Source organism: Nyctereutes procyonoides, unplaced genomic scaffold, assembly GCF_905146905.1.
Source record: "Nyctereutes procyonoides isolate TBG_1078 unplaced genomic scaffold, NYPRO_anot_genome, whole genome shotgun sequence".
NCBI lineage: Eukaryota > Metazoa > Chordata > Mammalia > Carnivora > Canidae > Nyctereutes > Nyctereutes procyonoides.
In genome coordinates this window covers 19,251,924-19,278,169 of record NW_026575020.1, presented here as the reverse complement: position 1 = coordinate 19,278,169, position 26,246 = coordinate 19,251,924, and the positions used below count along the sequence as shown (strand labels likewise).

The window sequence follows — 26,246 nt, the reverse complement described above, 5'->3', positions numbered from 1 at the left end:
ATGGGTCCACCTGGATTTAGCCAGGTGGTTGCTGTGGGCCCTTTTGTCTTGGTTAGGTGTCCATTGCTCAAACCTGTTGTCTAAAATGTGTCTACATTAGCAGGGTAAGTAACTAAGTAAAATCATCTGTGGCAGCCAAATGGAGTGATTGTAAAACAAATGAATTCCCTGGAGATAAAACAAAATACTTTTTTTTTGGTGGCCAAATTCTCTAAAGTCATTCAACAGAATGCAAGTTCTTAAATTTTAAAACAATATACCTGTCAGGTTTGATCCAATTGGTAGTGAAATGAAATAGGCCAGGCAAAGGTGGGTCAAGGCAAGCTTTTAATGGAAGCACTCTCAGCAAGGGTCCGTGGCCCACAAGGGAGCTAAGCCCGGGAAGTTGCAGGGCCGGGGAAGTCGTGCCCAAAGGGAGTACATGCGAGCTTTTTAAGGGGAGGGGTAAGGGGTTGTGTCTGTATGGAGTGATAGGTATTAGTGCATATTACTGATGGAATCGGTATGGGACTATAACTGCTTATATACTTAAATGGGGGTTTGGGTAAGGTGCGGCTCCTGTTTCCTGCATAGGTCTTGTTTTCCCCATGATGACTTGTCCTCGGGAGGTCCGCTGTGGCAGGAAAGTCCGGAGGCGAGGTAACAAGATGGAGGGTCCGCCGCCATTTTGTTGGTGCCTCCCAATCCCACTTGATCCTGCTGGCCCAACAATGCCCCTCTCAGTACCTTTCACTGGTATTAAAAATAGTAGAAATAACAGTTTTCACATTTGGAATAGATAACTACTTTATATAACTGGGCTAAACATTGTCATGGTGATAACAGGTTTTTTTTTTAATTTCAGAGAACAAGAATGAATTATTCATTTATAATATGCATAAAATTATAGTCTGAGTCAGCTTTTTTTTTTTGAGTGGAATTTCATATTGTTGACTTCAGTCAGTATTTCATTACCTTGAAAGTGGTCCTCTATTTTTTTTCCAATCTTGAAAATAATTTTAAAATTAATAATTAAATGTGATAGTAGATTTTACCAGTGGGCTTTACAAGACCATAGCTAAAGTTGGCAGTTCGTGAAAAACAGATTGTTCAACTTTGTGATTTTTTTCCCCCCATGAAACATTACTTTTATTTACATGTAACATTCTGTTCAGTGAGTTGTAGTTTAATTACTTGCGGAACTTAAAAAAAAAATCCACCTATAATGTACAGATGATGACCTGTTTGTCAAGATCAAATATGTAGCAGCTGTTTTGTAGTGATGTGAAATTATATTTTTGATAGCACGAACTCCTAAAGCACCGTGGACCTCCATTAGCATGCATGTGCAAGAGCTGGGTTTTTTACCTTGCTTGTAGGCCGCTGATAAGATGATTTAAATGACTGTGGAAAGATTTTTGCTTCAGGGCAAAGAACTCAATAGAAATCCATTTATATAACTTGTGTGTGTGGTATTGAATGACACAAACTAGTGGTGGAATGTAGTCATTCATATGTAAAGTAGTTCTTCCTGGGAGCTGCCTGGGTGTGATAAGAAAAAAAAAAAAGCAGTGCTTCTATAATATGTGTTTAAGCCATCCAAGAATTACCCACACAGATACTACTCATTACACTATTTTTCCATCCAGCGAGAAATATGTCCACAGGCAAAAGTATCTTTATCTAATTTTGAAGTGATTGTTTTGCTACAGAGATAGCTTCTGGAACCGCTGATCCTTGTAAAAATGTAAATTGTATTAACTCTACTGCTGCTTATCAGATGTGTGAACTGCCAGTAAGCAATGAGTAAGATCAAATAAGAACAATTTACATCTTTGCTTGAACAACATTTCATAAATAGATGTTTATCTTAACTATTCTATCTCTGCATTCTGAACCCATTTTAAAGAATAATTTATATTAAGGTTAACATAATTTACTCTAAAGTAGTGGGTACACATATTTAGAACAGTTCACTTTTGCAATTTTATGGACTGAAGTTAAAATTCCAGGAGGGCATCATCATTCTATGAGAATCTATTTCCAGTGCCATTCCAACTGTGTTTGTGGCTTACTAAAGAGATGATTAGATGGTCAGTGTGGGTCTGACCCCTCTTCAGATAATCAGGCAAAGAATTATCACATGGGTGGTATTTTAGTAAATTTTTGCAATGTTTTTGAACCTCTGTAGTGAATACCTATAAGTTTCTAACTTTAAAAGCAGGGAGCCATGAATTTTAAGCTGTACCTGTTTGCCATTTTAATTCTAAGCTTCTACTTGATGATAAAGGAAGAATTCAGTGTTCTAGTTATTAAGAAGTATTTCATTTTCCCTTTTAGTGCCCCTTCTTTGTTAATGCCACTTCCTGGAACTAAAGCATCAGCATCGATGGATAAATATGCTGTGTTTAAAGGAATTGCAGTTGACAAGTCCTCTGAAAATACTGTTCCATTTGGAGGTAAAAACACGTCAACTCATAAACCTACAAATGTAAACCTTTTTAGTGGTGGCCTTTTATGAGAAATGTATAAAATGCTTACAATGCATGTCAAATATGTATGGTTAACCGGTCTGCCTTCCTTCCTTCCTTGAGTTTTAATCTCAAGGTTCCTAAACTTAAATTTAATGGACTTTCTGTCTTTTCATCATAGAGCCTGGTGATAAATACAGTGCTTTCAGAGAACTCGAACAGACATCAGAGAGTAAATCTTCAGGTAAGTTTTTGATTCCTTAAATGGATAAATTACTTCAATTCTTAAAAATTTTTTGTGTATTTTAAGTAATCTCTACACCCAATATGGGGCTCGAACTCATCACCCCAATATTGAGTCGCATGTTCCTCTGACTGAGCCAGCCAGGCACCACTCACTTTTTAATAAAAGATATTTTTGATGGTTCTTTCAGTGACACTCCTGAACATGTCTTTATTATTGTGTGTCAGTTTTTTTTGGCTTTGTGTCTCTGGAAATTACAAGGAAACAAAATATGTAGTTCAGTTATTGGACATTATTTTCAAAAATTTAGGGCAAACTCCAAATTGAGGCAATTTCTTCTGAAGCTAGTATGTTCCCTTTCACTGGAAGCCTTCAACCAGGTTAGATTTCTGTATCAAATGAAGGGCTGTGACAGCTCTCAGTTATTTAAATGCTTAACAAGAATTTGAACTGTTTGTTGGCAGCACGGCAGTCCGTGGACTATGCAAAAGGTTGCAAGGAGTCTTTTCAAGATTTTCAAACGTGGCTATAATTTAGTAAGATGAAGTAAGAAGGATTTATAGAAGGGCTTAAAGAGAGTAGAAGGGAATATAGAATGAAAGTTTGAGAGCCATATGTGTAAAGACTAGAAATTATGTTTGTAGTTAAATCCTAACCTGCTGTGTAGGGTTTAGGTAATCCATAGGTCAAATTATGTCCTTCAAAGCTGAATGTACTTGCTGTGATACATGTATACTCTTGTGAGGATTTCTTCCTGAGTATAGTGCCATATTCTACCTTTCAATGCTGAATGCTCAAAATTGGAACATTTGATAATCATTTGTTCTCACCCTTCTGTCCAAGGGGTAGAAGTCAGGGTGGGTGTTGGTGAGGGGCGGGGAGGTGAGAGGGGATTATAAGAACGGTAATGTGTGAAAGTCCAAGGAAAAAGTGTATTACTTAAATATCTCTAAAAAGGAAAATCCACCAATTCTAAATATATTCTATCCCTTATAGCTGTTAGGTTCTAGAACTGTTTCCTTGTTTCATTCAAGCCTTTAGGTTGTCATAACTTTTCCCCTCAGTGCCTGTGTTAGGCATTAGGAGTACAGAGATAAACCTTAGAGGATTTTGGGGTGCCTGGGTGGTTCAGTTGGTTGGGGGCCAACCCGGATTTCAGCTCAGGTCATGATCCCAGGGTACTGGGGTCACACTCAGCAGGGAGTTTGCCTCAGGATTCTCTCTCTCTGCCCCTCCCCCTGCTCACTCACTCATGCTTGTTCTCTTTCTCTCCCTAAAATAATAAATAAATCTTAAAAAAAAAAACAAAACCCTAGAGGATCTTTTGGCTTGGTAGTTGGATTTGACTCCCAGCAGTGCTTTCATAACCTCTTGGGACAAAGCAAGTTTGGAGTAAAGAGCATGGTTTAATATCAGAGTTCTTTGTGTAGTGTGGTAATTATGATCATATCATAGGCATGTTATTCCTGGGAAAGACTGGTGCTATCAAAATGTAAGCAGTACCTACTGCTGCTTTTATAGTACTTTAGTAACAGGACCCTGGATTGTTGCTGCCATTTTTGTTGGCTTGCTTTCATTCCTGCTTTAACTTTAAGTTAAAGAGTTCCAGGGCAGCCCTTGTGGCTCAGCGATTTAGTGCCGCCTTCAGCCCAGGGTGTGATCTTGGAGACCCAGGATCAAGTCCCATGTCAGGCTCCCTGCATGGAGCCTGCTTCTCCTTCTGCCTGTGTCTCTGCCTCTCTCTCTCTCTGTGTCTCTCATGAATAAATAAAATCTTTTAAAAAATGAAATAAATAAATAGAGTTCCAGGTAGAGGTGCCACTTCTTTGTTCATTTTAGGAGAATATATTTTATTCTATTCTCATTAAAAATACATTATCCTTAGTGGATCAGGTATGTTAGTGTTTTAGAATTTATGAAAAATCATGTAGTATATTGTTTAGAACTGTGGATTATTAAGTGACAGAGATTAATTATATTTCCTTTTTTCTATTCCTACCATAAATTTTAAGCCATATATTTAAGGAGTTGAGGAAAATACTCTATATGGAGAAGTGACCCACCCTTCTTACTGAAGTTTTAGCAAAAAGTGACTTCTTTTGAAATGTTTTTTGGGCCTAAAAAGTGGCAAGTAGAGAGGGGAATTTATGAGGATTCAGAGAATTAATGTACCCTCTGAAATGCAAGCTTCCAACTGCAACTAATTTACTTGTCCCAAAATTGCCTTTGTTTTGAACTAGTAAATCCACCCATTTTTATTTCTTTTTGACCCTTTCACCTAGCTTACATTTCTAATGGAAACATTTTCAATTCATCAGTAAGTTTAGTTTGCGGTGGTGATTTCTTTTTAAAAATAACAGAGCAAAACTTGTCAATTTCACAGATATTTCAAAGCAGCACATCAAAAATTTAAACTGACAAAATTGGCTGCTTATTACATTTTCATTTACAGAAATGATACAAATATTATCAGTGATGTACTTAACCAAAATTGTAGCATGATTTTTTTTAAGTTTCACATGTGCTTCTCCTGTCAATTTGTGAAATTGACTTGAGTTTTATTAGTGGTATGTCATAAAACATAAAATATAGAAATTTTGAATGCTGTTCCTCTCTTTCTTAAATTTCCCTAGTAATATTTCTCTGTGTTGATGGATTATCCTGGTGAATTAAGTATCCCAGATTAGGAAAACTCAGCTTCCATTGTTTTCTATGCTTTTTTCTTATGATACACCAAAGTATATAACATGTTAGAAGTGCAGTATATTTAAAGCCTGTTTTATTTTATTTTATTTATTTTATTTGTTTAAAGCCTGTTTTATTTTAATGACAGTTTTAAGAATTAGATTTTGGCTTGAAATATACTTTTTTAGCTCATATGTTTCTGTATCTCATTTTTAGGGACAAATAGAATTTTAAAACTGGACAGAGAAATTAAAGCCTAGACTTTAGTTTATAATTCTCCAGAACCAGCACTCATATTTTCAAATAAGTGATGTTGGTATAGCTATATTTATATTTGGTTTATCTCTGATTTTCATTATTTGGTAAAACCTAGTGGATTTTATGGAAGACTTTAAGATACCGTTAGAAAAACTGAGATCACCTGTATCCTAACCTCAAATTTATGAGTGATAAGGGTACTCTGATAGTAAAAGGAACTTTTCTTATAATCATAGGTCTATATTTTTATCAGCATCTTAATTGAGTCTAATTATTTATTGGAAATACATTGTACCTATTTTCTCTAAAAATTAGCAAAAAAAAATTTTTTTTTTCAGTAACTCTTTCCTCAGAGTAACACAATATAAACTAAAGTTTAAATCCTGGTGGCTCAGCGGTTTGGCACCGCCTTCAGCCCAGGGTGTGATCGTGGAGACCTGGGATCGAGTCCCACGTCAGGCTTCCCTGCATGGAGCCTGCTTCTCCCTGTGTCTGTGCCTCTCTCTCTCTCTCTCTCTCTCTCTCTTTGTATCTCTCATGAATAAATAAAATCTTAAAAAAAATTAAAAATTAAATTAAGTTTAAATCCTACACTTTGGGATGCCTGGGTGGCTTAGCAGTTTAGCACTTGCCCTTGGCCCAGGGCATGATCCCAGAGTCCTGAGATCGAGTCCCATGTCGGGTTCCCTGCATGGAGCCTGCTTCTCCCTCTGCCTGTGTCTGCCTCTCTCTCTGTGTGTGTGTCTCATGAATAAATAAATAAAATCTTTAAAAAAAAAATCCTACCCCTTGAAATTTTTAATAATACAGTTGGCATTTATTCAAATCCTTCTCAATTTTTAGAAATAAGAATAAGTGCTCATTGGTACATTTGGGATGGCTGATTTCAAGAACAACCCAAGTACTCAGATTTTTGTCTTACAAGATTCAGCTTATTTGTTGCAGGATATAGAAAAACCAGTTTAAAATGTGTCCTTGGCAGGACAGATAGAGGGAGCGCCTGGGTGGCACAGTCGATTAAATGTGTGACTTTTAGTTTTGGCTTGGGTCTGATCTCAGGATGTGAGATCAAGATTCGCATCAGGATCCCTGCTTGGGGCAGAGAGTGCTTGAGATTCTCTGTCCCTCCCACTCGTGTTCCCTCTTTCTCTATTAAATAAATAAATCTTAAAAAAAAAAAAAAGGTGTCCTTAGCCAGAATGCTTTGCAAATAAGTAAATACCTTTTCAAGAATTTTATCTAAATTCCCTTCAAATTAATGCCTTCATATACTGGGGCAAGACCACATAATATCTAACAATGTGCTTAAAGTGCCTACTTGAGCAAAGTGTTAAACATCCTAAATACTAGATTCAAGATTTTTCATAATACTTCGATACCTGTGATTTTTTTTTTCCTGATTGATCACCGTGTAAACATTTTATCATTAAAGAATCATTATTTCAGCATGTGTCTCCTCAGGAACCTCTAGCACTTATTATTTTTTTTCTAGCACTTATTGTTATTATTATCATTAGCATTTCTTATTCTCTTGTGTGCTTGGCTGGCTAGCTGTGGGAGGAAAAAGTCCTAAGAGAAGCACTTTTGGCCAACTGAAGGATCTGCTGGCACTAGGAGACATAGCACACTTAGATGAGCAAATGAAACTGATACTGTTACATGTTCTTGGTTTGATTTTTATTTATTTTGGTATCACTAGCCTTCAATGGGGAAACAGATCGGTAGCTTCCAAAGAGATGTTTTGGTGGGATTTACAGTGTGGTTAAATAATGTCAAGCCAGTGAGGGAAAAGTCTCTAAAAGTAATCTTATAATTTAATATGCTGCACATCATGTGGTTTTCAGCTCAGCATTCTTATTTATTTGGCTGTGATTTTTTTTCTTTCAGGAGAAAACTTTGCAGAATTCAGATCTGCAGGCACTGATGATGGTTTCACCGATTTTAAAACCGCCGATAGTCTATCACCACTAGAGCCACCAACAAAAGACCAAACTTTTCCAGCAGCCTTCCCCTCAGGAGCTATACAACAGAAACAACCAACACAAGTGAAAAATCCTCTGAACTTAGCAGACCTAGATATGTTTTCCTCAGTTAACTGCAGCAGCGAGAAACCATTGTCTTTTTCAGCTGCATTTAGTGCATCCAAATCTGTTTCCACACGACCACAGCCAACAGGATCTGCTGCAGCCACGACAGCATTGGCATCAACTAAGATGTCTAGTTTGGCTGATGATTTTGGAGAATTCAACCTTTTTGGTGAATATTCTAGTCCAGCATCTGTTGGGGAGCAGGATGACTTTGCAGATTTTATGGCTTTCAGTAATAGCTCTATTTCATCTGAGCAAAAGGCAGATGACAAATATGATACCCTTAAAGAGGAAGCTAGTCCTGTTCCTCTAACCGGCAGCTCGAGCAGCGCAGTGAAGAGTGTACAGAACTCAGCTGCCTCATCTACCAAATACGATGTCTTCAGACAACTTTCTCTGGAAGGATCTGGACTAGGTGTTGAAGAATTGAAAGATAACACTCCTTCAGGAAAAAGTGATGATGATTTTGCTGACTTCCACACCAGTAAATTTTCCTCCATGAACTCAGACAAAGCCCTGAGTGAGAAATCAGTGGCTTTCAGACACACCAAAGAAGACTCTGCTTCGGTGAAGTCCCTGGATCTCCCTTCCATTGGTGGCAGCAGTGTTGGCAAAGAGGACTCTGAAGATGCACTCTCTGTTCAGTTTGACATGAAACTGGCTGATGTGGGAGGAGATCTTAAGCATGTCATGTCTGATAGCTCTTTGGATTTACCAACAGTTAGTGGCCAGCATCCTCCTGCTGCAGGTGAGGAATTGGTGAGATTACTCTGGTGATGGTGATGTAGATTTCAAAGATGATTTGGTGGGTGTTGATTTTCAGTAGAGAAGGCTCTGGCTCTTAACCTTTATGAATTTCTAATAACCTCTTCATTGCCAATCCCATTAAAGCAGTGTTAAATATGATTCTATGGATACTTGGATATATGGATCCCGTGAATGCTATGGAACGTAGATCGGATTCCTAAAATATTTTTATTTTTGAAGCCAAACGCCAACTTGGTGTTCAAGGCACATAAAAATCCACTGCTGAATGAATGCTACATCACCAGGAATTTCATAAAGACTTTTGCAGTGTCAGTAATGTTCCTCTATTTCTCTGAGTGAGGTCAGTGTTTCCCTCTCCTTTTCTCTTCTCTTGGGTCTGTTTGGCAGCTGCGAATATAGTATCCTGTTTGGTTAACAAAAACAGATTCTTGTTAGGCCAAGAAAGTAAAAATGTCTAGCCAGTTGTACTGCAGTTTGCCACGTTCCCACAAGAGAGGAGAGAGAAAACTTGTATGTGGATGTCCTGTGTGCCAGAGTCTGGCAAGGAGAAGGGCATGAGTTGTTAGTGGAATTCAGGTACGGTTTTCGACGTGAACTCTATCACTGGAAGTATTAAATTGTAACAAATCTGTAGATGGTAGGATAGGATAACTACTAACTTTCTCATAAAGTATTTGAAAACATCTTACAAGGGAGCCCTCTCTAAATTCTGTGTGGATTGACTTGTAAACAGTTTATTCTCTAGCTCTAGTTCAGCTTCCTGTCCTGAAAACTAGATTCCCAAGTGTCCTCGTTTTTATTTTGTTCTTTTATTTGGTATGTTATATAGAAAGATAAACCCATTTTGTGGCCTTTAATAATGAGAACTATCTCAGTATTACTGTATTATTCTAGAAAATATGCGTATGAAGGGTTTGTTGTTTTTTAACCAGAGAGGGATACACGAGACACTTCAAGTTTACAGATTCCGGCAGAAATGTCCAAGTATTACAGATTTTGCGTATATCAAACTGCTAAGTCAGAAAACAAAATTGCATCCATCCTTTGGCTCCTGAAGTGTTGCAGGTATCTTTAAACAGCATGCTGAATTGGGAGCAGGTTTTCAGAGACAGTACGTGTTTCACACAGTGGCTTGCTAAGGCATTGTCCAAGGGCAGTGGACTGACTACAGAGCTTCTTGTGCCCGACTGTCTACTTCATTTTTTGTATTTTTCCTCATGTGTTTTCCTATTTTTTTGCTGCTGTTTGTTCGATAGAGTGATTTTGTTTCTCTTTTTTTGTATGAGCTACTTGAGCCATAGTGGTCAGTTGCAAAGTGCTCTGTTTTTTGGAAAATATTTGATTTTTATTTGAAAATCTCATGACATGTATACTAGCCTTTTGGACTCTGAAGTTATTAATTAGAAGCTATTTTTCTGAAAGTGAATCTATATTCTTTCATAGTGCCAAGCTAGATGCCTTTCTGAGATGAGTCTAAAATCAGATTTGGGATGTCTTTTTCTTTTTCCTTCTTTTTAAATTTTTTCATTTTATTTGGGGAGGGGAGGTTTTTTGACTGAGCTTGTTCTGACTGACCTGTTAAAATAATCTTCTGTGCTCATGTTCTTTTATGTATGTTTTATGAACACTCCCAGCTTTGAACCTGTAATGTTCAAGCCAAATCTCTTCAGTTTGAGGATATTCTTAAAAAGCAGATTGTTTCATCTTTTTGATCTGTAAACCTCCTGTCGGAAAGGAGCAGTATCCCTTTAGAGCGGTTGTTAAAAGGGGTTGATGTCTGACCAATGAGTTATATTGTTGTTGAGCAAAACTGCTGCATACATGAACTGTAGAAGGTAAATGGCAGGGACTTCTTCAGTGCAGTTGGTTTTAACTTTAACCTTATGTTGACTACAGTATCTCTTGCTCTCTTAGTTTGAGGGTTAAAGGTACTTCTTGTTGGAGAAATAAAAAATGGGCTGATGAAAAGAGAATAAAACCTGGTATATTGCTATCTCTGGACCTTAATCTTGTTTAGAAACCCTAACTTAACTCTGAAGGGGATACTGTCTCTTTTAACTCTCGCTATAATTCTTTGTATGGAAGGTAGATAATACTAATAACATTGCCTGATTTTTCTGCATATTATTACATTTAACCCTTTGAGCCCTTGCTGCATATAATTTCAACTAGGCTGCTTTTGTCCCCACCACTAAATTTAATCTTTCTGGCACGAAAGCATCTTGATGTGCAATCATTACAATCATCTGGTTTTGTTGGCAGCAAGAGCTTACCCTCATTGTGACATTCTCAAAGGGTTTAGCAGGACTTCTATAGCTAGCTACCTACCTACCTGTAAAGTAGCTCTTCTTTGACATTGAAAATCATTGTATTTTAATCAGCGCCTTATTATTAGTATTTTTTTTGGCTGCTTTTCAGATGTCTTTTTTTCAATTTAGACATTTTCTGTGTGAATGTGCCTTTTCGAACTTGCTTTGGTATATTCCTCTGCAAATACTGATCTGCATGCTTATTCTGATGACTTCTTTTCCAGCTCTTCTGTACCACTCTCTTTTGTGATCTGTAAGTCCTATGTTAATAAATAATTCTTTGGCATATTTTGAAAGTGTGGGGATGTGTGTAATTTGTACTTTTTCAGGGTTAGACCAGAGCAATACCTGGTCCATATCAAGTGTAAAGCAATAATAGTACCTCTTGTGATTAGAGGGTCTTTCCCTTTTGTTTGTTTGTTTGTTTGTTTTCCAAATACCTTTCTCCTAAGAAAATATTGGTTTAGCCTTTTCCCCTTATAATTCCACTGATAGAAATTTTTAACATTGCACTGGATTAAAACGTAACTTTAACCCTATGCTATGTAATAGGGGATATTTACTCCTTTCTTGTAGTAGAAAATAGGAATATATGTTATTGCTTAGTAAACATCACAGAGCCTATCTGCACTAGGAGTTACAGTGTGAAGAGAGGAAGCAGCTCAGGGAACAGATCTAAGAGTTGAGTGTTGGGGATGAGGGGATATGATATATCTGTGAATAACTAGATATCTGTAAATTTAACTTAAATCATGAAATGATATAGAAATGGACTTCTGAACACAGTACATGCAAACTGAATTTAACTTGCCAATCTCTGTATTGGAAAGTGTTCAGGTGTTACTACCAGGAAGTCGTCAGGACTGAATTCAGTGTGAGTCTGAAATGGGCACTCATCCTCTAATTGTAGAGCACATTATCTTTCTTAACTTCAGAATGTATCAGGAAGCCACCCTGAGTCTTTTTTTATTCATAGTCCATAAACCAAGTTCTTTTTTTTTTCATAAATTTATTTTTTATTGGTGTTCAATTTGCCAACATATAGAATAACACCCAGTGCTCATCCCATCAAGTGCCCCCCTCAGTGCCCTTCACCCAGTCACCCCCACCCCCCGCCCACCTCCCCTGCCACCACCTCTAGAGTTAGGAGTCTCTCATGTTCTGTCTCCCCTTCTGATATTTCCCCCTCATTTTTTCTCCTTTCCCCTTTATTCCTTTTCACTATTTTTTATATTCCCCAAATGAATGAGACCATATAATGTTTGTCCTTCTCCGATTGACTCAGCATAATACCCTCCAGTTCCATCCACATCGAAGCAAACAGTGGGTATTTGTCGTTTCTAATGGCTGAGTAATATTCCATCATAAACCAAGTTCTTAAACAATTTTAGGGGATGACCTCAAAGTAAGCTTTAAATTATGTTCATTTTGAAGAAAATTCTAGAAAGACACACAAAAGTTAGCAGTAAGAGAATGCCAAGTTTGGAAAGTATTTTTTTCCATTTTAGAGTATGTTAAAGCAAAAAACCTTGGGAATGAATGATAATGTTTTTTAGATCATAAACCCAAGGCGTATAAAATCCTTGGGAAAAAGGATTGTTTCCATGGTTTACGTTTTTTTTTCTTATTTTGTGAGATTTTAGTTCTTTGTTCTTTTTTAAAAATCTGAGGCAGAAAGGAAATTAAACAATTAAAGATGAGGGTTTTGAATAGGAGTCCATAGAGATCGCTTACAGTATTTGAAATAGGCCATTTGAGAAAGAAAAAAGTTACATGTTGAGGTTTAGATTAACTGAAAGCAAAGCTGAGTCTGCCATTCAAACTACTGTTTTTTCCAGAAATTAATGCTTTAGAAAGTTGGATAATACTTGGTTTCAGAAACCTTGTATAAATATATTAAGTCTTAATTACAGTGTGTGCTGCTAACTAATTTGGAAGAAAGAGATCTTGGTATAGCCTCCAGCTAGTGATGATACCAACTGTCCTTTATTTAGGATTTTTTGGTGCCATATATAAAACTAGTCTTGTGGCTTTGGAATTATCTAATGCTAGATTGGTCCATCTGGGACTGCTTTATTTTGTCCTTTCTGCGCTTACCTGAGCAGGCTGCAGAAAATGGCTGAATATAACTGTGCATAAAACATAATCCCGTTCATAAACTGAGCAGTTACTATTTCCAGAGTAACATTGCTTTTTAGGGGTGACGTTTTAATAATAATATAAACTTGAAATAAAGACTTGAAGAACTCTAAGCTATAGATTCCAACAAACAAAAAAGTACTATTCTGTGTACTCCAGTGCCAAGTAAAGCAATACAGTTAGTGCTTGACATCAAACATCAGTGCCTGAGAAATTATACAACTGTATTCATGTTTTACAGTTACTCTGTTGTTCATGTTAAAATCTCTGCTGATCTTTTCAAAGTAGCAAACGAACATGAAGGGGACACTGGCATATCAAAGCTGGGCTAAATCCTAGAATAACTTGAATCAAATTATTTTCTTTTTAAAGAGCTGCTCCTAGCTTTGTTTTTCCAATCAGTTGAATTCTTTTGATACGTTGTTTTGGAAAATGTTGGCCCAATGGCTTTGAGAGCACGATAAGTTCATGTGCATAGAAGGGTCTTCTGAGTGCTGCCCTCTCCCTTGCGTGGCCAAAAGGCCCCACATTGCCATCTTCTGTGCTCATTTGATGGGTTTTTGTAATGAGATTTCTCATGATAACCATGACCAGTCCCACTGTATGGTTGACCTTTGGACAAGATGGGGGTTGGGAACACTGACCCCCACAGTGCCATCCAAAATCCCCATACAATTTTTGACTAGTAGCCTACAGTTGACCAGAAGCCTTACTGATAATATAAAGTTAACACATATTTTGTATGTTATATGTCACAAGGAAGAGAAAATTTATAGTACTAAACTGTATTTATTTTTAAATCCATGTGTAAGTGGACCTGTGTGGTTCAAACCATGTCATTCAAGAGTCAACTGTATATCCTGACACCTTCTTTGACCTTCCAGCCCCCTCTGATTTAAAATACCCACAAAATAGCTGCTTTTCTCTATTGAACTTTAGAGCACTGGCACAGAAACCTGCAGGTGCTTACAGATAGTGTGGGTATCATTTAAACCATAGATTTATGTGAGTCAGTACAAAGGAAGAATGGGAGGTTTCTATGCAGATTAGAGGACACTACAAGGCAATTATACTGCAGCATTTTGTAGCCTGTCATAATGTACACTGTGGTCACTTTCATTCCTCTTCTCTTGAACAACTTTCAGAGTGTTTGAGACTTATAGGACACAGCCCAGATTTTATAGTTAACAGAGCATGTGAAGGTAGAAATAGGGCCAGGGGTGGAAAGAAGTTGAGATGTGTAAATATCTCATGGTTTGCCTTGGTAAACCATGATTAAACTAGTATTGGAAATTAAAAGGTATTTCTTCCTTAGTCCAATGAACATTTTTATTGCTTTTTAAAACACTGGAGACTAGTGGACTTTGCACATGTATCCTTTCTTCTTTTTCTAAACCCCCTTCTCAGAAGCCAGGAATTTAATCACCTGGGCATATGCTTACTGCTTTAGAAAACTTCCATGGAAATCAGTATGACCTTTACATCTTGTAGTGGCAGCTCACATTCTTTGTTCCAAGAAATAACCTTGTTTTTGTCTTCAACATCTGTTCAGAAGGGATTTGGATAGACGTTATGGAAGAGACTGCTAGGGTTACTTGCCAGCATAAGCAAGAAATCCATGTCTTGATTTGAGATCCATGATGGAAAGGAGCTGGCCTTGTTGATTCCTTTGGCCTTTGTAATAGGACATTCCTGGTTGCCAACAAATACCTATATTACAGCACACAATTTGGCCTATTTGTGTGCAATTGCTGTTCAACCTAGCACAGCCTCAGAGCTCACCAGAACTGGAAATACAGTAGTGATTCTTTTTTCATTTTATTGCATCCATCTCTGTTTTCTTTTTCCTGTTTCTCTCTCGCAATTTTCAGAATTCAAATATCAAATGGAAAACCCATCTATAGAAACTTCAGTGATTACAAAATATGGGTTATTCCACATCATTTTACCAGACAGGGCTTCCATCACTTATGTTGTAGGTCTTATAGCATCTTTAATATTTTGAAAACCATCATACAATAATACATGTAGTTTGCTTAGAAAATGTAAAATTGTTAACATGGGCAATGAGAAATTTTCTTAGTTTAACCTACCCTCAGTGAACTGATTTACCACATTTCTCTTAAAAATGATTTACTAGGGGATCCCTGGGTGGCGCAGCGGTTTGGCGCCTGCCTTTGGCCCAGGGCACGATCCTGGAGACCCGGGATTGAATCCCACGTCGGGCTCCCGGTGCATGGAGCTTCTCCCTCTGCCTGTGTCTCTGTCTCTCTCTCTCTCTCTCTCTCTCTCTCTCTCTGTGACTATCATAAATAAATTTTTAAAAAAAATTAAAAAAATAAAAAAATGATTTACTAATATTCACCATTCCAGGAATACTACTCAGTTTTTATATTATTTATAAATGCTAAGATTTAGGAAGACAGTGTTCTCATATTCCTTATGTAATTCAGCTTAGTATTTCCCTATGTGTTCAAATGAATTGCACTTCAGTACATTATTTTTACACTCTAGTGGCCAATGAATAAGCAAAAGTGAAAAATTTTAAATCAACATAGGCTAGATTTTGGTCTATTTTGTATATTTACTCTCCTTTTTTTTAATATATAATTTTTTTAACCTTTCAGCTGGTCATTTCTAAGAGTTGCTCAAAAGGCAAAATGTTATACATCTCTCATTTTTAATAAAAGTTAAACTTGATGAAGATCTGTAGTATTGTAAAATTATAAAAATATTTAAAAGCTCTTCAGCTAAGGTAATAATACCTTGTTTTTATAATGCATTTTACCTGATAATATTATAATCATTTCTGTTGTTTTTTTTTTAAACCCTTGTTATTTTCTTATTGCATAATTGCACAAATGGGTAATTTTATTACCATAGCAACTGGGTTTTGGTTTTTGAACTAGAGCTTAACTTTTCATTAAAATTACCTTTGATCTTCAAGAAAATTGCTACCTCCGTTAGATGAGATTCTTGGAGCAGTTCATAATACAGCTTCCTCAAAAAGCTTTCTGGTACGGCCTAATAATAAAAATACCCGGATTAAAAAAAATACCCGGATTGTGAGACGTTTTTCTGAATGCACCCCTTGAAGACGACTCTCACGTTTAACTGCATCTGCCTCCTGATTGCAGTTCACCTCGTTTGAGTCAGGGCACCTGCTGATCTCTTCAGATATTGGGGCAAAGTGAGGGGATAGACAAAACACTGCAGCCAGAGACCAAGAAAGCATTTTGCCTGGAGCCTTGTTTTATTCATTCTAAAGTGTACATTTCTCACCTGAACCTTTTTTTCCCCTCATATTTAATAAGCCAGATTTGAAGGGTACCATTTACACCACAGAGGTTTAAAATATACAATTCTGTGCAAGTGATCTGCTTTTGTGTAATCCAGTTTTCCACTTTTATTATTGAGTACTCTTTTCCTAATTCTGTTTAAAGAGAAAGAGAGGTTTGGAGCATACTCTTGGAAGAGCTATGGAAATGTCAGGAATCACTTACTGCTTAGCAGAAGAAAGACAAAAATGACCTAGTGTGGTTCACCTGCTGCCTTAGTCAGGAATGCCTGGGTCACAGAACTTTTGAGGCTTTTGAGCACTTGCCTCATGAGCCGTGTCTGTGGTTGTCTGAGAGCGGGAGTCTTGCCCCCAGCCCTCTGGCCTCCTGCTCAGTGACTGGGGGAAACGACCCAGCAGCCAGACTGGGTGGACAGCACACTGGAGTGGACAACTTTCAGCCTGGCTGGTTTCATTTTTTGAAAATGGCAAAAAACTTCCCCTAGTAAGACCATTAAGATGATGAGTTGATAGTCCATTTTTACTCTGAAATGATTCCATTTTAGGCCCTACAGCAGCAACTGTCAGATGGAGGCCAGCGGCAACTATGCTGTGCAAGTAGTGCTCTTACCTATTGCTCACTCAGGACTGAGCTGGCCCTTTATGTGTGGTCCCGGTTCAGCATCACAGCACAGCCCTTCCAAGGCCCTGGTCTTCTCAATTTACAGAGAAGCAAACTCTGGTTAAGACACGTTAAATAACTTGCGTAGTGTCACACAAGCAGCAGGTGGCACCATTAGGAGTTGAACTGTGATTTGTCTAAATAAAAAACCTACACTTTTGGGGCTCCTGCGGGCCTCGATTGGCTAAACGTCCCGACTCTTGATCTCAGCTGAGGTCCCTATCTCCGGGTCATGAGTTTAAGCCCCGGGTTGGCTCCATGCGTAGCCCTACTTAAAAAAAACAAAACAAAAAAACTCCTGTGTTTTCTCTACTGTTCTATGCTGCCTCTTAATTTTTTTTTAAACATATTAACGCTTTGTAAAATGAGTGTTCTGCCTCAGCATTTCTTTCTTTCTTTCTTCCTTTCTTTTTTTTTTAAATGAGGGGCTGATATGTACTTGAAGGAGAAACAGGAGCCCACCAGCACCCAGACCTTTGATTCTATTTTTTAGAGACTAGCATAGATTAGATTGATTTTTCTTTCCTCATACTCCATCACAGCAGTGTGACCTCCATATTGACCAAAATAACAACTAGGTAAGTAATTACTTAATTAAAATCTTATATTTGACCTTGCCTGAGACAGAGACTGCTAAGTAAGAATTGGTTAAATGTTAGGTAATATTATTTTCACTTTACTTTGGGGAAATTGTCAGTTTTTAATTAGTTTGTCACGTGTATTTCATACATCCATGTGTTAAAGGAACATTTTCCAACCAAGTCAAGATGAAAGGGTCCAGTTTTAGGTAGGGATATTGTTAAATACATTCTAAAGTTCAGAAGTGAACAGTTTATTAAATGATCCTACTCATGTCATACACTGGTAGATAACAGTCCTGTCTTTTTATAGTAATCTTTACATGCAAATAAAATGGCTCTTTGTAACTAAATGTAAATTCCAATGCAAAGCTAATGTGAGTTTTTAAAGATCAGATTTTACAGCCCAATTCCTTTAATTTTAGTACAAGCTCTAAATTTAGTTAATTCCAACATAGCATAAAACTAATCAAATATGCTAGACATTTTGCTTCTGCAGAGTTTAGGGCATTTTGCCTAAATCATGAGCTTGCCTCTAATTGTGGGGTCTTATTTCCCTTTCAGATATAGAGGACTTAAAATATGCTGCTTTTGGAACCTACAGTAGCAATTTTGCAGTGAGCACACTTACGAGCTATGACTGGTCAGACAGGGATGATGCATCTCAGGGCAGAAAACTCTCTCCATTTGTCCTCTCAGCAGGAAGCGGATCCTCCTCAGCTGCCTCAGTTCTTCCAAAGAAAGAGACTTCATTTGGCAGTTCTGAAAACCTCACCATGACCTCTCTCCCCAAAGTAACAACCTTCACAAATGAAGATGCTCTTCCAGAGACCACCTTCCCAGCTTTTGCCAATTTTAAAGATGTGATTCCTCAGACCAGTGAGCAAAAGGAATATGAAAGCGGGGACTATAAAGATTTCACAAGACAGGACTTACCTTCAGCCGAACAGAGCCAAGAGGCCACGTGTCTGAGCCCAGCTTCCAGCAGCACTTCTCACGACACTCCCAAAGAGTGTTTGGATGACTTTGGAGAGTTTCAAAGTGAAAAACCCAAAATCAGCAAATTTGACTTTTTGGTGGCCAATTCACAGAGCAAAATGAAATCTAGTGAAGAAATGATCAAAAGTGAGCTGGAGACCTTTGACCTTTCTGTTCAAGGTGAGTAGCTTGCAGTGTAGATTATTGTACTCTGGTGGTCTCTTCCACTGAGGTGTTAGAGGTTTTTTTGTATGAATAAAAAGTCAAAAAAACAAAACAAAAACAAAGTTGGTCTCTGGTTTAGTGAGAAATAGATTTTGCAGCCTCTGAAGTCAGGGTCTATTATAGATAGCTATAAAAAAGGTTTGCAACTGAAGTAAAGTCAAGCGTATCCCTCAGATATTTGCTTTCGAGGCTGAAAACAAGCATAGTGCACAGTCTGTTATTCATTAGCTTGTTGGCTAGAGGGGTACTATGTTAAAAGAGCCAGAGAAATGGATTTGAACCATTTGTGGGCAAGTTACCTCTGCTCTTATACCTGGCTGTGGACTGTATTTTTTAATGCAGAGGCTACAGCGTGGTTGCTGTGGATCTGGATCCAATCTGCAGACTTGTTTTGACTGATCCATACAAAAGGTTTTTTATGTGTGGAACAGTTGCCAGTAGATAAGAATCATGAGATTTCACAATCTGGATTTCTAGCTTTTCTTGAAAAGTTGTAATATCTGGCAATCCTAGGCCTATATCTCTCCCTTTTGCCAGTTAACTTGGAGCTGAGTAACACTGCCCCCTCCAACAGATGGGACGTGCTTTCCCATTCCCACACTTCTTGTCTAAGGCTGACCTACTTCAGTCACTTCCTTGACCTGCCTGCTCTCCAAAAGCATTTGAGTTTGCCCCTTTTGCTTTAAGCCCCATCCTGACAGAAGGCATTATTGATTTCTGTTGGATGGAGGGTATGTGGGAGCTCAGTGCAAATCCATGACTAATGACTGGAAAAACAGCACAGCTCTTACGCACTGATATTTACAATGCTATTTACCGCACACTTCATAGACTACAGGGTAGGGTAAACATAACTGTTACGTGCACTGGGAAACCAAAAAAATTCATCTGGCTCACTTTTTTGCAATACTCACTTTATTGATGTGGTCTGGAGCCAAAACACACTATCTCTGAGATATGCCTGGATAGCTTGCCAAAGAAGAATGAACAAGGATTGTGTCTTTCTGAATGCTTTGTGACATGATGTAAGCATCTAAAGAAGAGGGTCATGTTAGCAAAGAAAAGCCTCGGCTTGAATTAAGCTGAGTAATGAGAACTTTGACCGTGCCATCCACTTCTCTAGGATCACACAAAAGGAGTTTGAGCCTTGGTGATAAAGAAATAAGCCGTTCTTCTCCTTCCCCGGCTTTGGAGCAGCCTTTCAGAGACCGGTCCAACACTCTGAGTGAGAAGCCAGCTCTGCCTGTCATTCGTGACAAGTACAAAGATCTGACTGGAGAGGTGGAGGTGAGTAAGCAAGTTTATTACAGGGCAGGGGTTGGTAAAAGATGAACAGGGCACTGAGAGCCTCCAGAAAAAAATGCTTATGGGGAAGCGAGAGCAGAAAGTCACAAGGAACCAAACATAAAATATTTAATTAAAAGGAGAGAATGGCAACATTAGCCCTGGATGAAAACACTTCTCAGATGGGACATCTGCTGAAAGTTGTCAGTGACCCTAAAATTGAAAGTATTCATGAGACCTCACAAGAAGGGAAGTGTTTGAAGGAATTTTTCATAGAGCACTTAGACTTTATAGCTTTAGACTTAGCGAGTGTTAAAACATCAAAATAGGGTTCTGGGTGGGGAGTGTGTTCTGGATCTTTATTTGCTGCATCTTAGTCCCATGCTCCCTACAGCCAGTGCCTGAATGCTTCTCCTTGCCCCTCCTTGTCATTCATAAGCAGGCAGTGTCCTGGTGGTGGGAAGGGGGAAGCCGGTGGCTTAGTGTTAGCTCTTAAACCAAACATCTGCGTGGTGAGTTCCTTTGAAGAAGTTTACACTATTACTAGAACAAACAAGGCAACATTTACAAAGGGAAGCTGCTTCCAAACATTTCCCCCTCAGATTCACAAACCCTGTACTCACAAGTTACACATATTAGTAATTTTCAGTAGTCATTAGTGGTTTCAAAAGATAACCCACGATTGAAGTAGAGTGGTTTGAATAAAAAGGAACGTCTTCCAATGCTCTTTAAATTGCCAGAAATCATTGAGGATTCCAGCCTTCCTTGTTCAACCCAGTTCTTGTTATAAATTTCACAGGAGAATGAGAGATATGCATATGAATGGCAGAGGTGCCTGGGGAGTGCTCTAGATGTAAGTATGTTACTTTTGTGGTGCTCACATGTATGTAAGTGCTGTCTTGTGCCATTTTGCCTTCTTTTTGGTTCATTCGAAGGGACTGAGGAGAGCCCTCCCTCGATGGCCTCATGCAAAGGGAAGCTCTATGGAAAGTCCTACATCTTAAGGGAGGCTTCTTTCACATTTATGAAAGCAAACACTAGCTCATTGGTCACTTGTGCCCTCACTTGTCACTGTGTTGAAAAAATAACAAGATGATATCATTAACGTTACCTAAATTAAAATAACATTTAAACTAAAGAACCTCTATCTTATCCAAAGAAGTGGAAGATTGTTTCTTCAAAGTTAAAATTAAGTTCACAGATTCATGTCAGCACAGTCGTCTATGTATATCAGTCTGTCACGCTCTTTCACACCCCCTGGCTTCTCCCTTGGGTTTTCTACAAGTAGGAAATTGATTTGCAAAAAGAAAAAAAAGAAATTGATTTGCAAGGACTTTTCTCGATTGTATAAGATGATTTGATTTCATTTCTCTTAGGTCATTAAGAAGGCAAATGATACGTTAAACGGAATCAGTAGTAGTTCTGTGTGCACAGAAGTAATTCAGTCAGCTCAAGGCATGGAATATTTACTGGGTATGTTCTTTGGTGTTTTATTCAAAATCGTGACGCTTCATAGTATTTTTAGTTTTCCCTTATGTTAAGTATTTTAATCTAGATCTTTCAAGCTATGTATGACTTCACTAAGTAGCATCTGCATTTATAGGTAAGATGCCTAAGTCACAGACAGAAACAGCTGTTTGACCTAAGGTATCTGTGGTGGAGTTTCTCCATCCTTCTATGCATACTAGCAACAATGTAAAATTGTGTCTGTGTTACTAGTCTATCAAAGAACCTGAACTAGATGCGGCATTAGAATAAAATCCTTGTGGGGCACCTGGGTTGCTCAGTGGTTGAGAGTCTACATTCCGCTCAGGTCGTGATCCCAGAGTCCTGGGATGGAGTCCTGCATTGGGCTCCCCCAGGGAGCCTTCTTCTCCCTCTGCTTATGTCTCTGCCTCTCTCTCTGTGTCTCATGAATAAATAAATAAAATATTTTAAAAAAATGAAATCCTGGTGGGGGCATCAGGGTGGCTCAGTCGTTTACACATCTGACTCTTGATCTCAGCGAAATTCTTGGGTCTCCAGTTAATGCCTTACCTTGTTCGTGCTCTGTCGATTCTTCGTCTTTACCGCTTAATCACATCACAAATTCCTTACCTTCCTGACCATCTTCAGCTGTTAAACGTCCCAGTCTCCATACAATCCAGTGCTCCTCTCCTCCGGAAGTTTACACGTGGCCCGTGGCCAGAGCCCCATGCACTGGGCCCTAATCATCTTCAGATCTCTGCTCAGGTGTCATTTGCTGAGCGAGATCTTCCTTGGCCTCCTTTTCCCAAAACTGTGTCCCCTCACCCCACCAGGGCACTCCCTCTCCCTTTCCCTGCTTGAGCTATCCTTTGCTCTGTCACCTTCAATAGCTTGTATATTTTACCTATTCTTGCTTATGATCTGCTTCCCTCCCCTGGAATGAACCTCCAAGAAGGGAGTGATTTGGTCTTTTTTGTTCCCCGCTATGTCTCTACCACCCAGACTAGTGCCTGGCACATGAAAGTCACTCAGACATTCACCTGATGAGTGGATAGTGAAGGAATGCGGTCTCTCCTTCATTTCTGTCACCTCTCTAGCTCCTCTCTCCTGCTCAGACAGGCACAGTCCTACTGCTCAAACAGACCAGCTAGGAGGGCGCCTGTCTGTCTTTCTCTAGATTTCTTCCTATATTTGAAAGACTGTCTTAGAGCCCCCTCACTTGGCTCAGGGTAGACAGTAATTCCTGGCCTCCCTCTGAGGACAGAAGAGGAAAAGCCTGGTGTTGTTCCCCAGCTGGTGATGTCCCATGCTGAAGACCCCTGGAATTCCTCCAGTCTTCTCCTCTAGAGGCTCAGGGGAAGGTTGGGGATGTGTCTGGTGGCTGTCCTTAGAAAGTGAAGATACTGGGCAGCCCGGGTGGCTCAGCAGTTTAGCGCCACCTCCGACCCAGGGCATGGTCCTGGAGACCCAGGATCGAGTCCTACATTGGGCTTCCTGAATGGAGCCTTCTTCTCCCTCTGCCTATGTCTCTGCCTCTGTGTGTGTGTGTGTGTGTGTGTGTGTGCTTCTCATGAATAAATAAATAAAATCTTGAAAAAAAAAAAGAAAGTGAAGATACTTGGCACCTCTCATCCTGGCTTGAAGAATTCAGCCACAATTCAGAAACCACAGAAGAACCATCCTGTGTTCTGTTAAGTATATATAAAAGATGCATGAAGCCACAGAGTTTGTAAATCGTTGTGCATTAGAAAACTGAGATACTTCTTACTTTGTGATGATATTGACATTCAGATTCTTTTAGGCTTTTGATGTTCCCATTTTCACCCAGTTTGATGGGATTTCCCAAACTTAAACAGATGGATTTAAAAAGAAGCCAGGACGGAGATCCCTGGGTGGCTCAGTGGTTTGGTGCCTGCCTTCGGCCGGGGGCTTAATCCTGGGGTCCCAGGATCGAGTCCCACATCAGACTTCCTGCATGGAGCCTGCTTCTCCTTCTGTCTGTGTCTCTGTCTCTTTCTCTCTCTCTTTGTGTCTCTCATGAATAAATAAATCTTTAAAACATAATAAAAAATTTTAAAAGCCAGGAAAAAAATTAGTTAATATTTACATGGTGTCTTTTGTTCTATGGGCACTGTTCTAAGCCTTTTACAGTCTTAACCCATTTAATCCTCTTTGGCAAGGTGCCTTTATTACCCCCATTTCACAGATAAAGAAAGTGAGAGGTCCAGAGAAGTTATGTCCAGGGTTACACAGCTAGTAAGTGGCAGAGCTGAGATTTGAACCCAGGTAGTATAGCTGTGGTCTGTGCTCTTATCAGTAAGCTATATTGCAGCACTGTGTAGATGGGTCCCAAGGAGTAATGTTTAGTTTGTGCAGACACAGTCCATGTTTCCAGCTAAGATGCCAGCAAACAATAGTCCTGCCCTATGCTGCCCATCTCTCTCTGCATTTCCGTCCCTCACTCTACTCTCTCACCCTGTAGGTGTTGTTGAGGTGTACAGGGTGACCAAGCGTGTGGAGCTGGGGATAAAAGCCACTGCAGTGTGCAGTGAGAAACTCCAGCAGCTGCTGAAGGACATTGATAAAGTATGGAATAACCTCATTGGCTTCATGTCCCTGGCCACACTCACGGTAAGCCCATTAGATATTCACTTGCTTTTCCTCCCAGGATCCTCAGAGGTAAAGCGAAGTGTACGTTCCTGTGGTGGCGCTTACTTGAAGATTGAAGGTGAGGTGCCCACTGGATTGTGTTACGTTGAAGGAAGGAGATAATTGTACAATTAGCTGAATAGCACCAGCTTGGCTTCTCCATTAGCCCGCAGGCCTGTGGTGCCCACATAAACTAAGAGTATGGGGAAAGTATCTACTCTGTCAACATCTTTTTTCTTTTTAAAAAATTTTATTGATTTAAGTCATCTCCACACCCAACTTTTGGGGCTCAGACACAGCCCTGAGATCAGGTATCGCATGCTCTTCTGCCAGAGCCAGCCAGGCGCCCGCCCTGTCTGCATCCTTCTTAAGTCACATACATATACACACATTTTGCAGAGCATCAGTGGGAGTTCCTCTGTTTGCTCTTCCAGTTCCTTCTGGTCCCATGTGTGTCCTTTTAGTATATGTGCTGCCAAAGCGAGCATCATGTGTGTCCTTATTCATTCATTCATTCATTCATTCATTTATTTGTGTGTGTGTGTCCTTTTTATTTTATTTTATTTTATTTTATTATTTTATTTTTGTGTGTGTGTCCTTTTAAAAAGCTGTGCAACATCTCGCTGCTGTCCTGTGGTTCATTTAGTCTTTTTACTTTTCTAGGTGCTTGAATTATTTCCATTTCTTCCTGTTATGAGTAGTTCTACTCTGAATATCATTAAACAAATGACTGTTTGTCCTCTCAGGGCTATAGTTCATCCAAGTGGAATAAAAAGTCAGAACGTGTGTTTGCACATGTACGTGCATGTGTTCATATATAGCTATTGTTACTTTTAGTATATGGCTTTCCAGAGAGCCTGGGCCAGTTGGCAGTGCTTCCAACAATATATAAGTGTACTTTTTTTTACACTGTGTTCTAGCTTTCTTTGTCTGCTTCTTCATTTTGCAAGTGTGTAGTGAGTCCCTTAAAGTGTTTTTTTGTTTGTTTTTAAAGATTTTAAGTAATCTCTACACCCATTGTGGGGCTTGAATTTACAACCCCAAGTTCAAGAATCACGTACTCTATGGACTGAGCCAGCCAGGCGCCCTGCTCAAGGTGTTTTTATATTTCATTCATTTTGTAGAGGCTATGCAGTATTCCAAATGATAATTTACTCTATTTCCTTTATGTGTAAATTGATTATCTGTTTTGACCATTTGACCATCTATTCAATGAAATACGGTTATTGGCCTTACATATTTCATATTTGTAATAGATTTATATATATACACAAGCAAACATAGACTGGTAGGCTTATATCTGTTCTTCATCTTCTCTTCCCTTCGTTTTCCATTTCATTGAGCAAAACTATTTTATATATTCATACCTATTCAGTTTGTCTCTGATAATATGCTTTATTTCACAATAGTCAGAAATTTATCTTTCTTCCACAGCTGGAATAAATATGCCATTCCATTTTCTTTCTTTCTTTTTTCCCTCGCATATAATTGTGTGACCCATCTGAGTGGGACCACAGCCAGGTTGTAGGAAGCAGTTCTTACTGTGCAGTGCTGATAGCCAGACGGATACCAGCTCTCCCAACAACATGCCTTAAACAGCACATCTTCCCACCATTGTTATGTTGCTTCTGGTTTGTAATATTAAGTTCTTAAAGAGTTTAAATCATTTCCAAAAATCTCTATTTTGTTCCCTTGGACTATTTTTCAATTTATAACCTAAAATCATATGGTTTGGGTAATTATTTTAAAAAACACAGTTCTGGCCAGTACAATAAGAAATGAAGTATAAATATTTGAAAAGAAGAGATAAAATTATACTTATTTGGTGATATGAAATACATAAATCTGAATTCAAGAGGTTAAATTTATTGAGTTTGGCAAAAATTCATAGCGTTCTTACATATTAACAGTAGCTAGAAAGTATAATAAAAATGAGAACCTCATTTTTTTTAATGTTATTAAATCAGTCAAGTCCTTATCACTTCTGACCTCATAGCTAGAGTTGCTGGTTCGTTTCGTTATCCCCTATCAATCTGCTCTGCATGCCCTACCAGCCTGTTCTTTCTGAAATGTAAGTCTGGTCATGTTATTTAAATCACATTTAAAATCCTGCTGTGGGCTCTCTAGAGTCTTCAGGATCAAGTTTCAATTCCTTAGCTCAGTACA

At 38.7% G+C, this 26,246-nt stretch overlaps 1 protein-coding gene and 1 long non-coding RNA gene across 11 annotated transcripts in view; one reads left to right on the top strand and one right to left on the bottom strand.

Annotated features, from left to right (window-relative positions):
• Positions 1-26,246, top strand: part of SYNRG (synergin gamma) — an 82,258-nt gene that overhangs the window by 42,847 nt on the left and 13,165 nt on the right. For 6 of the 9 annotated variants that reach the window (XM_055327185.1, XM_055327177.1, XM_055327157.1 and 3 more), the window contains 8 exons: positions 2,320-2,438; positions 2,632-2,694; positions 7,525-8,472; positions 18,042-18,635; positions 19,804-19,967; positions 20,764-20,817; positions 21,341-21,437; positions 23,914-24,062. In XM_055327185.1, the coding sequence (XP_055183160.1) occupies positions 2,320-2,438; positions 2,632-2,694; positions 7,525-8,472; positions 18,042-18,635; positions 19,804-19,967; positions 20,764-20,817; positions 21,341-21,437; positions 23,914-24,062 (2,188 nt within the window). The remainder of the gene's footprint in view (positions 1-2,319; positions 2,439-2,631; positions 2,695-7,524; positions 8,473-18,041; positions 18,636-19,803; positions 19,968-20,763; positions 20,818-21,340; positions 21,438-23,913; positions 24,063-26,246) is intronic. The other 3 variants (XM_055327192.1, XM_055327210.1, XM_055327199.1) reach the window with 2 other exon arrangements.
• On the bottom strand, positions 8,480-18,477 carry LOC129510920 (uncharacterized). Of its 2 annotated transcripts, none has more exons than XR_008664719.1 (4): positions 18,414-18,477; positions 18,109-18,208; positions 15,874-15,964; positions 8,480-8,895 (listed from the first exon to the last, which is right to left on the bottom strand). It is a non-coding gene; the product is annotated as an uncharacterized LOC129510920 (long non-coding RNA). The 2 variants fall into 2 exon arrangements; XR_008664720.1 differs by lacking the exon at positions 8,480-8,895 and adding an exon at positions 11,959-14,484.